Source organism: Dryobates pubescens, chromosome Z (assembly GCF_014839835.1).
Source record: "Dryobates pubescens isolate bDryPub1 chromosome Z, bDryPub1.pri, whole genome shotgun sequence".
In the NCBI taxonomy this organism is placed as follows: Eukaryota; Metazoa; Chordata; class Aves; order Piciformes; family Picidae; genus Dryobates; species Dryobates pubescens.
The window spans coordinates 128,813,279-128,827,605 of record NC_071657.1 but is presented as its reverse complement, the minus strand read 5'-3'; the positions used below and the strand labels follow the sequence as shown (position 1 = coordinate 128,827,605).

The following is a 14,327-nucleotide window of genomic DNA, read 5'->3' as shown; positions in this document are numbered from 1 at the left end:
TGGAGAGAGCTGCTAAATTTTGATTATTCATCATACCAGGTACAGAATGTACCACAGCCAGAAGTGACTGAAACTTCCCAAGATAACAAGAATGGTTTTGGGTTGCCTTCATTTAATTGGTCGTGATCTGGTTTGCCCTATGCAATATTAGCCCCAAACAAATAACCCCAGTCATATTGCTGATTTGTGTGTATGATTCTGTACAGGATACAACTGGGATGGAAAAACTGCTGGGTTGGTGGATGTTAACATGAAATAAGATCTCTGGAAAAAATATATTTCACTGGATGAGAAAGGAGTGTTCCTTATAGTAGACTAGGATACCCGTGTCTTTAACCAGTTGCAGAAGAACTGGGTGTGATGCTTAGCTGAAATTTTACCAGACATGAAGTCCAGAACCTCTGTAATGAGCTGTAATAAGCAGAAGTGTCATTCTTTGCGAAGTCATGAGAAAAATCTATGGGATGAAATACTAGATCTAATTGCAGAATTGCAGAATATCTTTTGGTGGTGGGGGGGTGGTGGTGGTGGTGGTGGTGCTGTCACTTTTCTAATAAAGCTCTGTTTTTTCTGGAAATTGTCTAATTTCCATGCTGTAGGCATCTTCAAAAAATGAAACAGTGTCTAGCTACTAGGATGTTAATTTGGTTAAAATAGAGAACAACTCTAATCTCATTTCATTACAATACTGTGACATACTGTTAAATGAAAATAACCAGGTATTTCTACTGTTCAATAATAGATGTTCATTGAGTTTTGTATCTTGTTTTAAAAGCCATGATTTGCAGTAATTGGGTTATAAGGCAATTTTTTTCATCTTGTTTGGGAATGGTTTTAAAGAACTGTTGATGAACACAGAGCATTCTGATTTGTGATTTGAAATGGTTAGAAATGAATGTTATGTCTAGAGAACATACTTTATTGGTTTTCTTTAAATAGAAGTTATTTTCAAGCATAGAAATTCAGAAGTAGCTTTCATCAGTCATGTGTAGGGAACAACTGCTTATGCTGGAAATGATAACCTTGACTACCACCCTTTAATTTCAGAACCAATAACAAGATTGCCAGCATCTTTTCTGAACACCTAAAGCCGTTTCAGAGTCTAGAGACTTTGGACTTGAGCAACAACAACATATCAGAGCTAAGAGTATCATCATTTCCATCATTACAGCTCAAGTATTTGTAAGTAAAACTTAGTATTCCTTCTTTTCTTTCAGGTTGCTTTCAAAAAACGTACTATAAACTGTGGACTGGCAGCTGTTTGTTAATGTACTAAAATTTTTAATTAGACAGGCATTAAATATTTATCCCTACTTTTCATCTGTTGAGTTTAACATGGACTGTGATAGCTCAAATACATGAGTTGTTGCAATGAGATGTTTTGGCTCATAAAAGAGAAAGTAGGTATCTTAAGGTGAAGCAAATAGATGTGCCTTTTATGTTACAATTACGTAACAAAATCAGGTAGTTCCCCATGATGGGGCTAATGTTGAGTTACACCGAGTTTGGTGGACTTTTTTGAATCTACCTTAATCCTTATTCACTAATACTGAAATGCCAGAGCTGTCTCCTGAGTGAGAATAAAGTAATGGAGTTGCAATGTGCAGTCTTCTGCCAATAATACACTCCCGCAGAGCAGAGCAAAATGTTGGTGGTGAAATATTTGACCATAGACTGAGCTGTCAGGAGCTCTTAATTAATATGATAAATTAAATTCAATTTATCAAGGAGTATGCAGTGCAAGAGCTTTGTGTTTCACTACTTGGTATTAAGATTTTATTAAATAACTGTAAATTTATCCTTCTGGACATTTTTTCAACAGGTACATTAACAGTAACCGAATAACCTCCATGGAGCCTGGTACCTTTGACAATTTGTCTACCACACTTCAAGTATTGAAACTGAACAGGAACAAAATTTCAGCAATCCCTCAAAAGATGTTTAAACTCTCCCATCTGCAGCACCTGTAAGTGCAACCTACAATTGACTAATTGTTTTCAGGTTTTCCAAAGCACTGGCAGCGCTTGAACTGTAGCCCTTAATTTAACCAGAAGCAGAGTGAGACAGACACAAAACCCATACTACTGCAGCCCTTGCTAACTGCAGCTTTGTAGTGAACAAAACTAGTCTTATATATGGGTGAGATGTGAATAGTCTTTGTGTTTAAAATTGTGTTTGCCTATTATAAAAAAAGGACAAAAAAAACCCCCAAAACCCCAGACAAGGCTGGAGAAGGTGTAATAGCAGTATGCCTGTGAGAAACCATTGGAAAAATGGTAAATGAAGTAAACTTACATAGCTCACTGCAGCAGTCTCTTATTTATTTTGTGCTTTCATGGAGAAATGAAGGGAATTAATTTGCTTTCAAGTGTGACAATAAGCAGTATGCTTGAGTAAATAGACCTCCATTGATTTTTATTATTTTTTTTCCCCTTCCCACTTCTTCCTTAGAGTACAGGAAATTGACAAGATGATGGGCTAGGATTGCACTTTGTCAAATCCTGAATAATTATTTTCCATATTAGATAGCCAAGAGTAAAAAACTAATGGACTCCTTTAGGTAAACCTTGAGAGTGAAAGGTCATAAGAACAGTGAAGTGTTAGGATGCTTGACACGTGAAAATGGTGACTGTGTTTTCTTTGTACAAATGCAGAAAGTAGCCTCAGTAGAAGAGTGTGAGAGCAGTCCTGCAAAAGCAAACAAAGCATCATTTGTCAATGAGCTTACGAGACTTTGTGATCTCCAGATTCAGGTGTATTTGAGAAGCTGATGATACTCTTGCCTAAAAATGTTTGGTTTGTTCCCAATTTAATCAGTAGTCTGACCTAGTTATGTTAAGCAGCTAATCTGTAATGAAGGCATATTTGTGCTATCGTCTCAAAGAAGTATTTGGAGAAGTGGGGAAGAATTGAAGGCTGATCTTGAGTGTTCTTCACTATTTGTATGTATTTAGACATAGGAAGAAGAGTAGGGTTCTCTGTCAGTTATCTGTTGTCAGCTAGGGTTTTTATCAGGCTGCAGGAGAGAAAAGCTGAGTTCTTACAAGCCTTGAGAGTCTTAGAAATAATTGTGGTATAGCTACAAGAAAGCATTATTTAGGCCTTCACTTCCTATGGGGAAGTAAATTTTTGAAGGGAGGGATTCATCATGAAGGGGCAGATCATCACTTGTATGTAAGCCTTTTCCTAGTATTGTCTAATCTTGTCTCTTTTTATTAGAAACAGCTGATGCATAAAATGTTAATTTAACAAATTATGGCGAGTTGAAAATTCACAGTTATAAAAACAGTTAACATTGTTCTGTGTGTGTGCAGGCAGACTTCTCTTTTCACATAGCTTGGAAATGTGCAAAGCAGCTTGTAGTTGGTGCAGGGTTTGGAGTTAAAAATGACTAAAGCCAGGAATGTGTTGTGGAGAGCAGGAAAACAAAAAATACTGAGTACTAATGTCCCTGCAGCTTGCCCTCCAACTAGTTATGCCTTGTAACTCCTTGCCAGGATACACATAGGTCCCAGCTTCTGACCTACAAGGGGTGGGGTATATGTAGAGGTAGGAAGGTGAGTGCAAAGACTACTGGAGAAAGAGGGAAGGAACTCTTTATAACTAGCTATAGAGAATGGGTGAGCAATGCATAGCAAATGCTTGGTCCCAGATTAAGAAGGAAGGAGATCATCCAGAATATTTAATTTTGCCTTGTTAACACAACTAATTTTTTTTTCTTTCTGACTGAATATTGGTTGATATTACAAGTTAATCTGGATGGCTCTACTGCTGGATAAGCACAAAGAACTTGCTTTCACTTGAATCTGCAAACAGGATTAACAATGATATTCTTGGGTACAGTCTTTTAACTCTGAAAATAAAGAAATTGCCAAGTACTTGTCCTCACTATCAAAAAGTTAGAGAACAGTGGTGGCATGGTTAAACATAATGTGCTACTGTACAGTGTTTGATTTTTATTATATCTTGCCTCTGTTGTTTTATGTGCAAGAAATGCATTTAAATAACATTTTGTTTCCAGAGAGGGAAAGTTTTTTGTCATGTGGGTAAACTTACTATACTGTAACTGTGAATTTTCTTGGTGCAGGGAGCTGAGTCGCAATAAAATCAAAAAAATAGATGGACTTACTTTCCAAGGACTGCCAGCTTTGAAATCATTAAAACTGCAGAGAAATGGGGTTACTAGGCTCATGGATGGTGCTTTCTGGGGACTGACCAACATGGAAGTCTTGTAAGTATTGACTTTTTGGTGAAAGATTCTGCTAATAGTGCACAAAACGAATAGAATTGCTTTGGTAAAATGTAAAGATGTTTTTGAGTTAAGTTGTTCTAATGTGGTTTGAAAAGTAGCAGTCATTGGCAAACGTGTGGGACAGCACATTCTGAATGCATGTGTACAACTGTAAATGTAAATGGAGGCTAGAGCCATCCAGCCAGTATCAGATACGGGCCTGTGGCAAAGCGTGCATGCTGCTGAGTTTCTGATCCTTATGTCTTTTATCTGTTTGTATGTGTTTAAAGGCAGCTGGACCATAACAACTTAACAGAGGTAACCAAAGGCTGGCTTTACGGTTTGCTGATGCTACAGCAACTCCATCTCAGCCAAAATGCCATCAGCAGGATCAGTCCTGATGCCTGGGAATTTTGCCAAAAACTCAGTGAGCTGTGAGTAGGTTCTATTCTATTCCAGTTTTGAAAGCTAGGTACATGCCAAAGCATGAGCTTCTTACCACTAATCTGTGGATTTTTCATAACAAAGTTTCCAATGTGGCTACAATTTTTTTTTGTATGTGAGACAGTTATATTTTGTTGAAAGAAACTGAAGCCAGCCCTGACTGCCTCATTTCACTGTGGCAGTTGTACTAAAGCTGTAACACAGTCATCTTCAAATGTAAGAAATTAATCCTTCAGTAATTTGTGAACTGTTGGAAACGATACATAAGCGGTATGATAAAATGCGATGCAGTAGGTTTTGAGATAGCTGTAAGGGAAAAAAACTTTCTACCTCCCTTGAATTCACCTGGGTTGAACTGAGTAATAAGCACATTGGCATAAACATAAAAATATTTTTTTTGGTCTTGAATTTGCAGAGATTTGACGTTTAATCACTTAGCGAGGTTAGATGATTCAAGCTTCGTTGGTTTAAGTGTGCTGGTTGGACTGTACATTGGAAACAACAAAGTAAATTACATTGCTGATTGTGCCTTCCGGGGGCTTTCCAGTCTACAGATTTTGTAAGTTGACAAACTCAATTTTTAAGGTCAAAAATCTTAAGAAAAACCCTCTGTGTTTACATATTCATTTTTTCCCTTATGCAATATACAAGAATGTTTTGTTAACTTTTCCAGGTCAGCATGTTTTTCTTGCAGTAGCTTTTTTTTTTTTTCTTCAGAGTACTTTAGAGAGGGAGGATTTGCTCTTTCATTAAGGCTGTGCATAATGAGTGGTGGTAATTATGATATGAACTTGCAGTAGCGTTATTATGGCAAAGGCATGTCTCCATTTGAAGGCAGCAAACAGCACAACTGCCAACAGCTTTAGGGATCTGGATCCTACTTGTGTCTTAATCAACATTTCCCTCATGGTGGAAGTAGGAAGACAAAACTCAAAACTTATTACTATGGATGCTGATGCTTGTCATGACTAGGCAATTGCTTTAAGCATTTGAACATTTATTGAAATAGCATTTCTTAAAAGAAGGGGAAGAAAGATGGTAAAATAAATGTAAATATATTTCACTTCATTGAAATCTTCCGATAGGATAGGATAGGATAGGATAGGATAGGATAGGATAGGATAGGATAGGATAGGATTAACCAGGTTGGAAAAGCCCTTTGAATTAATCAAGTCCAACCTATAACCCTACACATCTAATCAACTAAACCATGGCATCAAACGCCTCATCCAGTCTCTTCTTAAACACCTCCAGTGATGACTCCACCACCTCCCATTCCAATGGGCGATCACTCTTTCTGTGAAGAACTTCTTCCTAACATCCAGTCTAAACCTCCCCTGGCACAGCTTGAGACTGTGTCCTCTTGTTCTGGTGCTGGTTGCCTGGGAGAAGAGACCAACCCCTCCCCGGCTACAACCTCTCTTCAGGTACTTGTAGAGAGCAATAAGGTCTGCCCTGAGCCTCCTCTTCTCCAGGCTAAGCAATCCCAGCTCCCTCAGCCTCTCCTCATAGGGCTCATGCTCCAAGCCCCTCATCATCTTTGTTGCCCTTCTCTGGACACATTCCAGCAAGTCAATATCTTTCCTAAACTGAGGGGCCCAGAACTGGACACAGGACTCAAGGTGTGGGCTGACCAGTGCTGAGTACAGGGACAGTGACTTCTCTGCTCCTGCTGGCCACACTATTCCTGACACAGGCCAGGATGCAATTGGCCTTCTGGGCCACCTGGGCACGCTGCTGACTCAATAGCATACCATTAAGCCATCTGTTAGCTAGATGAATGAAATGGTTGCCATCTAGACTTTGAAAAGGTTTCAGACACTTTACTTCCAGGAGTTTATTTACTTAATCACACTTTGGCCGTCTAGCAAAGGTGCAGTTCAGAGGGAGAGAATAGAATAGAATAGAATAGAATAGAATAGAATAGAATAGAATAGAATAGAATAGAATAGACCAGGTTGGAAGAGACCTTTGAGAGAATTCAGAGACTTGCAAGGTGTCTAGGAACTGTTAGATTTACCCTGTACCATTCTTCTCACAAGCCTTTCATCTCTTGATGCTTTGCAGATAAGTAGGCTGGTGGTGTGAATGTTGTTGTGTGCAAAAATAAATCTGTGTTCTCTGTGTGTTAATTATGAACTTCAAAGGGCATGAGCATATCTTGTTTTGAAGGAGCAACAGCTGATCCCTTCCTATGACACTGTTTCTCTTATGATAGTGTTACATCTGTAGCAATTCTTAAAATTGTTGGGTTTGTGATCTTTCTAATTATCAATGGAAAAAAGTACTAATTCCCTTCCCCCCCCACCAAACAGGGATCTGAAAAACAATGAAATATCATGGACTATTGAAGATATGAATGGTGCCTTCTCTGGCCTGGATAAACTTAGAAAACTGTGAGTATTGCAAACAATATTTATATTTAATCATTCCTTAAAATAGTTAGCTGAGATTGTGTGTGTTTCAAGGGACAAGCCCAACATTTAGTGACAACACAGTTGCAAGCTGCGCCAGGGGAAGTTTAGGCTCGAGGTGAGGAGAAGGTTCTTCACAGAGAGAGTCGTTAGCTATTAGAATGTGCTGCCCAGGGAGGTGGTGGAGTCACCATCCCTGGAGGTGTTGAAGAGAGGATTGGATGTGGCACTTGGTGCCATGGTTTAGCAGTCAGGTGGTGTTGGGTGACAGGTTGGACTTAATGATCTTTGAAGTCTCTTCCAACTTACTGATTCTGCGATTCTATGATATGTTTTCCATAGCTGAGATGTTTGGTTTTTTTTCCCCTTTTCCCCTTACTATGTTGTTATCTATAAAATGTTTGTTTTATGTAAAAGAAATTCCAGATTTTTCTAGTCTAACTTGTATGAAATATTGTAAATATTAATACTAGTTGTGCAAACATTTCTCAAAAAAGGACAATTTTCCCATAATAGGAGGTAATAAGGGTGTTACTTGACAAAGGTGTAATGACAGGGGTAGTCTGTGATAATGTAATGCAACTTCCAATGGAAGTGGCTTAATTACATTACTATTTTCAAGTGCACATCTATGAAATAAAAAGAAATTGATATATATACATGTAGAATAATCCATACCAGAACTGTACACATTAAAACATCTTCTAAAGTTAAGGGTAAGTTAAGGTTGGACTCGATGATCCTTGGGGTCTCTTCCAACCTTAGTTATACTGTGATACTGTGAAAAATCAAAGGCTTTAGTCTAGGAGAATAAATGAGTGTCTTTTAGAGGTGAGACATTTTGCTGCATTGAGGGAAAATTGAAATGTGAATATTAGTCGCAGGTTAGAAATTGCTAAAAATGCAATTGTTCAGCTAAAAAATGGCTTCAATTTTATTAATCTTTTTTACATCATGTGCTTACATTTTTCAGGGTGCTCCAAGGAAACAGGATTAGATCCATTACCAAGAAAGCATTTTCTGGTTTGGATGCACTTGAACACCTGTAAGTAGTAGAAACATTTAACATTCACATTTAACCCAACATTGGAAAAAATTACTTTTGATATTAATACTAATTGAAATAAGACTACTTATGACTTTGAATAAAATACATTTGAAGTGGTCACCACTGTGATTTTGAGAAGGTTGTTTTATTTTGAAGGTATGCTGAAAATAAGTTTTGGAATTAATGCAGAAATTGTAGCAGGGAGGTCATTCTGCCCCTGTGCACTGCACTGGTTAGGCTGCACCTCGAGTACTGTGTCCAGTTCTGGGCCCCTCAGTTTAGGAAGGATGTTGACTTGCTGGAGCAAGTCCAGAGAAGGGCAACAAAGTTGGTGAGGGGTTTGGAACACAAGCCCTATGAGGAGAGACTGAGGGAGCTGGGGTTGCTTAGCCTGGAGAGGAGGAGACTCAGGGGTGATCTTATTGCTCTCTACAACTACCTGAAGGGAGGTTGTAGACAGGCGGATGTTGGTCTCTTCTCCCAGGCAGCCAGTACCAGAACAAGAGGACACAGTCTCAGGCTGCACCAGGGGAGGTTTAGGTTGGATGTTAGGAAGAAGTTCTATACAGAGAGAGTGATTGTCCATTGGAATGGGCTGCTGGGGGAGGTGGTGGAGTCACCATCATTGGAGGTGTTTAGGAGGAGACTTGATAGGGTGCTTGGTTGCATGGTTTAGTTGTTTAGGTGGGTTGGATTGGTTGATGGGTTGGTCGCGATGATCTTGAAGATCTCTTCCAACCTGGTTTATTCTATTCTATATTAAACATTCTATAAAATTTCTTAATCCTTTAGGTTTTGAGCTAAGGGATTTTTGTATATCACTAAAAGAGCAAACTGTTCCTCGTATCTTTTAAGTTTATTAATACCTTAATATTTCATTAAATTTAATAAGTTACTCTTTCTTCCTCTAATGTTATTTTTCTTTTCTTTTTTTTTTTTCTTAGAGATTTAAGTAACAATGCAATTATGTCAGTTCAAGGAAATGCATTTTCACAAATGAAGAAACTCAAAGAATTGTAAGTTTCTGTCTAAAGACATCACCTCTATTAAATATATATCTCCATATAAGTATAAATAAGAGCCTTGTGAGATGCTACCTGATGCAGCGATAAACTCATTATAATCTCTCTGAAGTGATGTAAAAAGGGTATGTCAGTGTTTCAAGGTTTTTTGTTTGCACATGATGGCTGTGTTTAAGTGAGATAGTGTAGGATAGGAGGTGTTAATTTCCTGCTGCATTTGGTGTCTAGAGTCCTTATTTTAAGGTGGCTGATCTCTAATAGGTATTAGATAAGGGAGACTTTGATATAATGTGCTATAAGATCAGCAGTGCTATCACTGAGGTAAAGCTTATTGGACCAGTGAAATACACTGCTGTAATTCTTCTGTAAAGACCTGGTTGTCAGTGCTTGTAATTGAGTCCTTCTATCTGTCCTGTAGTAGTAGCAAAGGGGCAGATCTTCAGAGAAGTCATGAAGCGGTCACTGGGATGAATGTATTTCTCTAGTGGTGTGGGTTTTTTTTAACTCATACCCTCTTTTTCTGTTGATCAGTGCAGAAAAACACTGCCACTGTTCCCTGTGTTTCAAGCACAGCTGATTTTTTCCTCTTGCAATGTCTTCTCTATTCCTATGAATCTTTTCTAGTCACACATGTTATCCTGAGCTGCTCTGTGGGTAATCTGTCAACAAACTAAAGAATAACTAAAAGAAGCTGCTCTCATTATGAATAGAAACTGCCAGAGTATTGTTTGGTGCTTTTCATTTGTTGTTCTCCAGTTGCCTTTAAAATGTCACCCTAGCAGCTGGCTGTCTACTTCATCTCATATTATTACAACATATTGGGTGTCATAGAGAAAGCAGTGAGTAGCTTTGTGTATTTCAGAGAATCATAGGACAGCCCAGGTTAGAAGAGACCTCTAACAGTCATCTGGTCCAAACTGTCATGGAAGAGAGAGCCTAGATGAGATTTTCTAGCACCCTGACCAATTGTGTCTTGACAATTTCCATGGTGAGGACACCAACATGTCTCTGGGGAGGTTGTTCCACCGTATGATTATTTGCACTGTAAAACATTTCTTACACCTAGACAATACTTCATTCATTCAAAGTTCAGTTTGGTGTTCCCCATATTCTGGTGTAGCAGCAGCTGCTCTAAAAAGAAACTAGCTTCTAGCCCTAATCAAGGATTTTCTGCCTCTCCTCTTCCTTGAGCTGGATCTGGTTGTATTGCTTGATTAGTTTGCTGAACTCACTCAGCCATCTGCAGAGCAATTGCTGGATCCTGGCACAACAGAAGCAGTAGGAGTACAGTGCTGACTATTAAGGACTGATAAAAATGATTTTAAGAGTGCCTACAAGGTATCAAACTCTGAACACTTAAATAATAATTCAAGATTATTTTTTTTCATTGAAACACCTCATAGACATTCCGTATGTTTGAGGAAGATGTAGAGAGATGGTAAAAAGAACTTTCCCAGAAGTAAGATTATTTAGTATAAATTCCCATCGAGTAATTTTTTTCTGAAGCCCTTTGAAAATGGCAGGACAGATACTCATTGCATCAGGATAACAAAAAATGCTGTGGTTTCTCTGCCTCCTAAGAATAACAAGAATGCCCCTAGAACTTCAGTGAAAGATGATCTATTTCATCTCAATATGAACTGGTAAGCTGACATCCCTAGCTTTTATCCATGCAGTTTTAGTGTGAAAAAAGAGCACAGAGACACTCTTCATTTTCTTTGAGAAAAAAAATCAAGAGCTGGTATATCTTCACTTACCTTTAAAGCTGTTTCTCTCCCTAAACCCATAAAGTATTTTTACCACCAGGAACAGGTAAGATTTGAGGGGGAATTTCATTACTGACTCTGTTTTTTTAATGCAATTTTCAAGGGCTATTCTGAGTTTCTGAGTTCTTGGCCCAACTGAGAACTCTTCTTACTTCAGCTTCTAATTCTAGATGCTTCATAGAATATCCCTTTGCTTTGTTGTTTGGGGTGTTTTTTGTTTTCCCCCCCCTCTGTGAATGTAGCTATTCACGTAAGTTAGGTAAACTGATAATCAGGTCTGCACTTGTTACTTCAGCACTTGATGATTTTTCATCTCCCCAACCCCCTTTTTAAATGTCTTCCTCAAGATAAATTCTGACTGGAATGGAAATGAAGGAATGAAATTGTCTCTGAACTTTTTTGATGTTAGCTTTTAGAGTACCTCCCTTCTGATCATAGTTTTTTACCCAAAACTCTTTGAGCATGCCTAAAAGCTTGGACTCATAGGAGAAGCTGAGTGTTCAGGATAATGTCTCTGCTTTGTAGAGTGTAGGAGTCACAACAATGTGTCACCACATCTGAGCTAAGTAGTATTAGATTCTTTCTCTTGTGATATATGTATTTAACCTACTAATTCGGATTTGTTACTGACATGCTCATATTGATCTATATTACAAACAGGAGAAAAACCTACAACCAGACAGGCTTTGAACATAACTCTTTTTTCTTAGGCACTTAAACACATCGAGTCTCTTATGTGACTGCCAGTTAAAATGGCTGCCACAGTGGATGTCAGAGAACAACTTTCAGAACTTTGTAAATGCCAGTTGTGCCCATCCTCAGCTGTTAAAAGGGAGAAGTATTTTTGCTGTCAGCCTGGATGGGTTTGTTTGTGGTGAGTATAGTCTTTGTTCTGCATTGCCTTGCACAAATCTTGTTGAGTGCTTTGATTTTTGTTATTGTTTCTTTGAAATGTGTTTATTACTCTAACAAAATGAAAAGGATTGAGTATTTGCTAACATTTCCTTTTCTGTTCCTAAACTGTGATGTAGATGCTTAAAGCTTGTGGCTTTGTACAACATGGAGGGTAACGGTTATCTGACTTCTATTTCATGTAGATTGTGCTTACATAGTACCTAGCACAGCACAGAAGAGAAAGCTCAGTAGTTTGTGGTGGTAAATGTGCTTCTGAATGTAAAAGATGGACATTGTTTAGGTAACTGTCATTTTTCAGTGAGACATATTTTGGCAAACGTAGGGTGCAGTTTTTGGTTTTGATTGTTTTATAAATCATTTTCATACTTTCTCTCCCTTGAGCTTATTGCAGAGCTGAGAAATTTGAAGATGAAATAGCCATGGTGACCTCAGCTCTGACCTTTTTTATATGCCTTTGTTGTCCACTTCAAAAATTATTTGAACCATGGAAGTTACTACCTGTATGTAAACTCTCTTTTAAAAGATCTGTTTCCTATAGTTATGCTGCTGATGCTTTGTATTTCAATGCATCAGAGAGTAAATGCTAGTAAAATATTTGTACTCTGAAGACTCAAGAATTTGAGGTGATAGCATCCACCTTAAAAATGAAATATCTCTATATGTATGTAGTAGCATTCATTATCACCTATATATGATGTTCTCCATTTATAGCAAAGGTAAGCATTCAGAGAGAAGATGTGTGTTTCAGTAGTCTGATATGTTGTGGGAACTTTGAAATTAAAAGCTAGCTAGATTTTTATCTATCTTTGTTTTACACATATTTTTCTTACTAAAGAAACTTCAGACTTTATGTTCCTTGAAGACAAAACAGTAACCATACTTGTCTTAGTAACTTTGCTCACATAGCAAATACGACTGCTTAATTTTTACTGCTGCCACTCAGAGACTTAGACAGACTGGGAAGATGGGCAAAGAGTAACCTAATGAGATTTAACAAGGAAAAGTGCAGGGTCCTGCATCTGGGAAGGAATAAATTGCATCAGTACAGGTTGGGAGATGATCTACTGGAGAGCAGCCCTTTGGGGAAGGACCTGGGAGTCCTGATGGAAAAACAGGTTATCCATGGGACAGCATATGGCCAAGAAGACCAATGGGATCCTGGGGTGCATTAAGAAGAGTGTGTCCAGCAGATTGAAGGAGGTTCTTCTCCCACTCTACTCTAGTGAGACCTCACCTGGAATATTGCATCCAGTTCTGGGCTCCCCAGTTCCAAGAGGGACTGGGATCTACTTGATCCTCAAGGGACTGGAGCGTTAGGAAGGCTGACACCTGAGGCTTTTTACTCTGGAGAAGAGAAGACTGAGAGGGGATTTAATAAGTGTTTATACATATCTGAGGGCTGGGTGTCAGGAAGGAAGGGACAACCTCTTCACAGTTGCACCCTGTGATAGGACAAGGGGCAACTACAGCATGGGAAGTTCCACGTCAACATGAGGAAGAACTTCTTTACTGTAAGGGTCACAGAGCACTGGAACAGGCTCCCCAGAGAGGTTGTGGAGTCTCCTTCTCTGGAGACTTTCAGGACCTGTCTGGATGCATTCCTGTTTGACCTGCTCTGGCAAGGGGCTTGGACTTAATGATCTCCAGAGGTCCCTTCCAGCCCCTGACATCCTGTGATTCAGTGGAAAAGCAGGCACAGAATATAAAATAGTGTACTTAAACGTTGGTTTCTCGCTTCCTATCAGCAATCTAATGTTTAATATAATTATTGTTACACAATGAGTTGATAGTTTATAATCTAGCTACTGCTGAAAAGGAGAAGATGACATAGTGCAGGAAATAAAAATTACTTGATAGCTAATGGAGTATATATGAAGTATACAGCCTTATTATGAGGAGATTATTCTGGAAAGAAACTAAATTGAGGTATTCAAAGGTAGCATCTCTTATTAAACCACAGGGGTGTGTAATCTTTGGTTTAGTTGCTGAATGCCATTTTTAATTAATAATTTCAAACACTTTAAGACATATTAGCACAAAGGGATGTACAAAGTTGTTACATGTAATATGTAAAGTAATTGTCATGCAGAAGTAACTAGAATGTCTTAATGCAATCAATGTTTCACTGTTTATTGAATCGTTAAATTATGCCATCACTAGACATTGGAGTATACACAACCTTGCCATACAAGTTTACAATAGCCACTTTTATAGCATTTTTTAAGAGGAGTTTTAAGTCTTGTCTGAAATTGATTAAACTGATGTGTAATTTATATGAGTGTATAAATCCTGAAAGTAGTGCCAAATTGCATTTTTGAAAACAGCTTGGAGATGGGAGGGAGTAATCCTAATTTTGTTGAAGACAAGCATGTATTAGGCAGGAATTACATATCTGTGAAACTAGAAACACACAAAATCTTTGTGTGTTGTGCTTCCTGAGATCATGTCTTTCAAGTTGAAACAAACCATGAGACATTTCTGCACTGA

At 38.3% G+C, this 14,327-nt stretch overlaps 1 protein-coding gene across 1 annotated transcript in view; it reads left to right on the top strand.

Moving 5' to 3' along the window:
- The window catches only part of LRIG3 (leucine rich repeats and immunoglobulin like domains 3), a 54,895-nt gene that overhangs the window by 28,248 nt on the left and 12,320 nt on the right, over positions 1-14,327 (top strand). Inside the window, exons 4-12 of the mRNA XM_054178453.1 lie at positions 1,048-1,182; positions 1,823-1,966; positions 4,088-4,231; positions 4,522-4,665; positions 5,091-5,234; positions 6,991-7,071; positions 8,063-8,134; positions 9,082-9,153; positions 11,636-11,799. Of these exons, the coding sequence (XP_054034428.1) occupies positions 1,048-1,182; positions 1,823-1,966; positions 4,088-4,231; positions 4,522-4,665; positions 5,091-5,234; positions 6,991-7,071; positions 8,063-8,134; positions 9,082-9,153; positions 11,636-11,799 (1,100 nt within the window). The remainder of the gene's footprint in view (positions 1-1,047; positions 1,183-1,822; positions 1,967-4,087; positions 4,232-4,521; positions 4,666-5,090; positions 5,235-6,990; positions 7,072-8,062; positions 8,135-9,081; positions 9,154-11,635; positions 11,800-14,327) is intronic.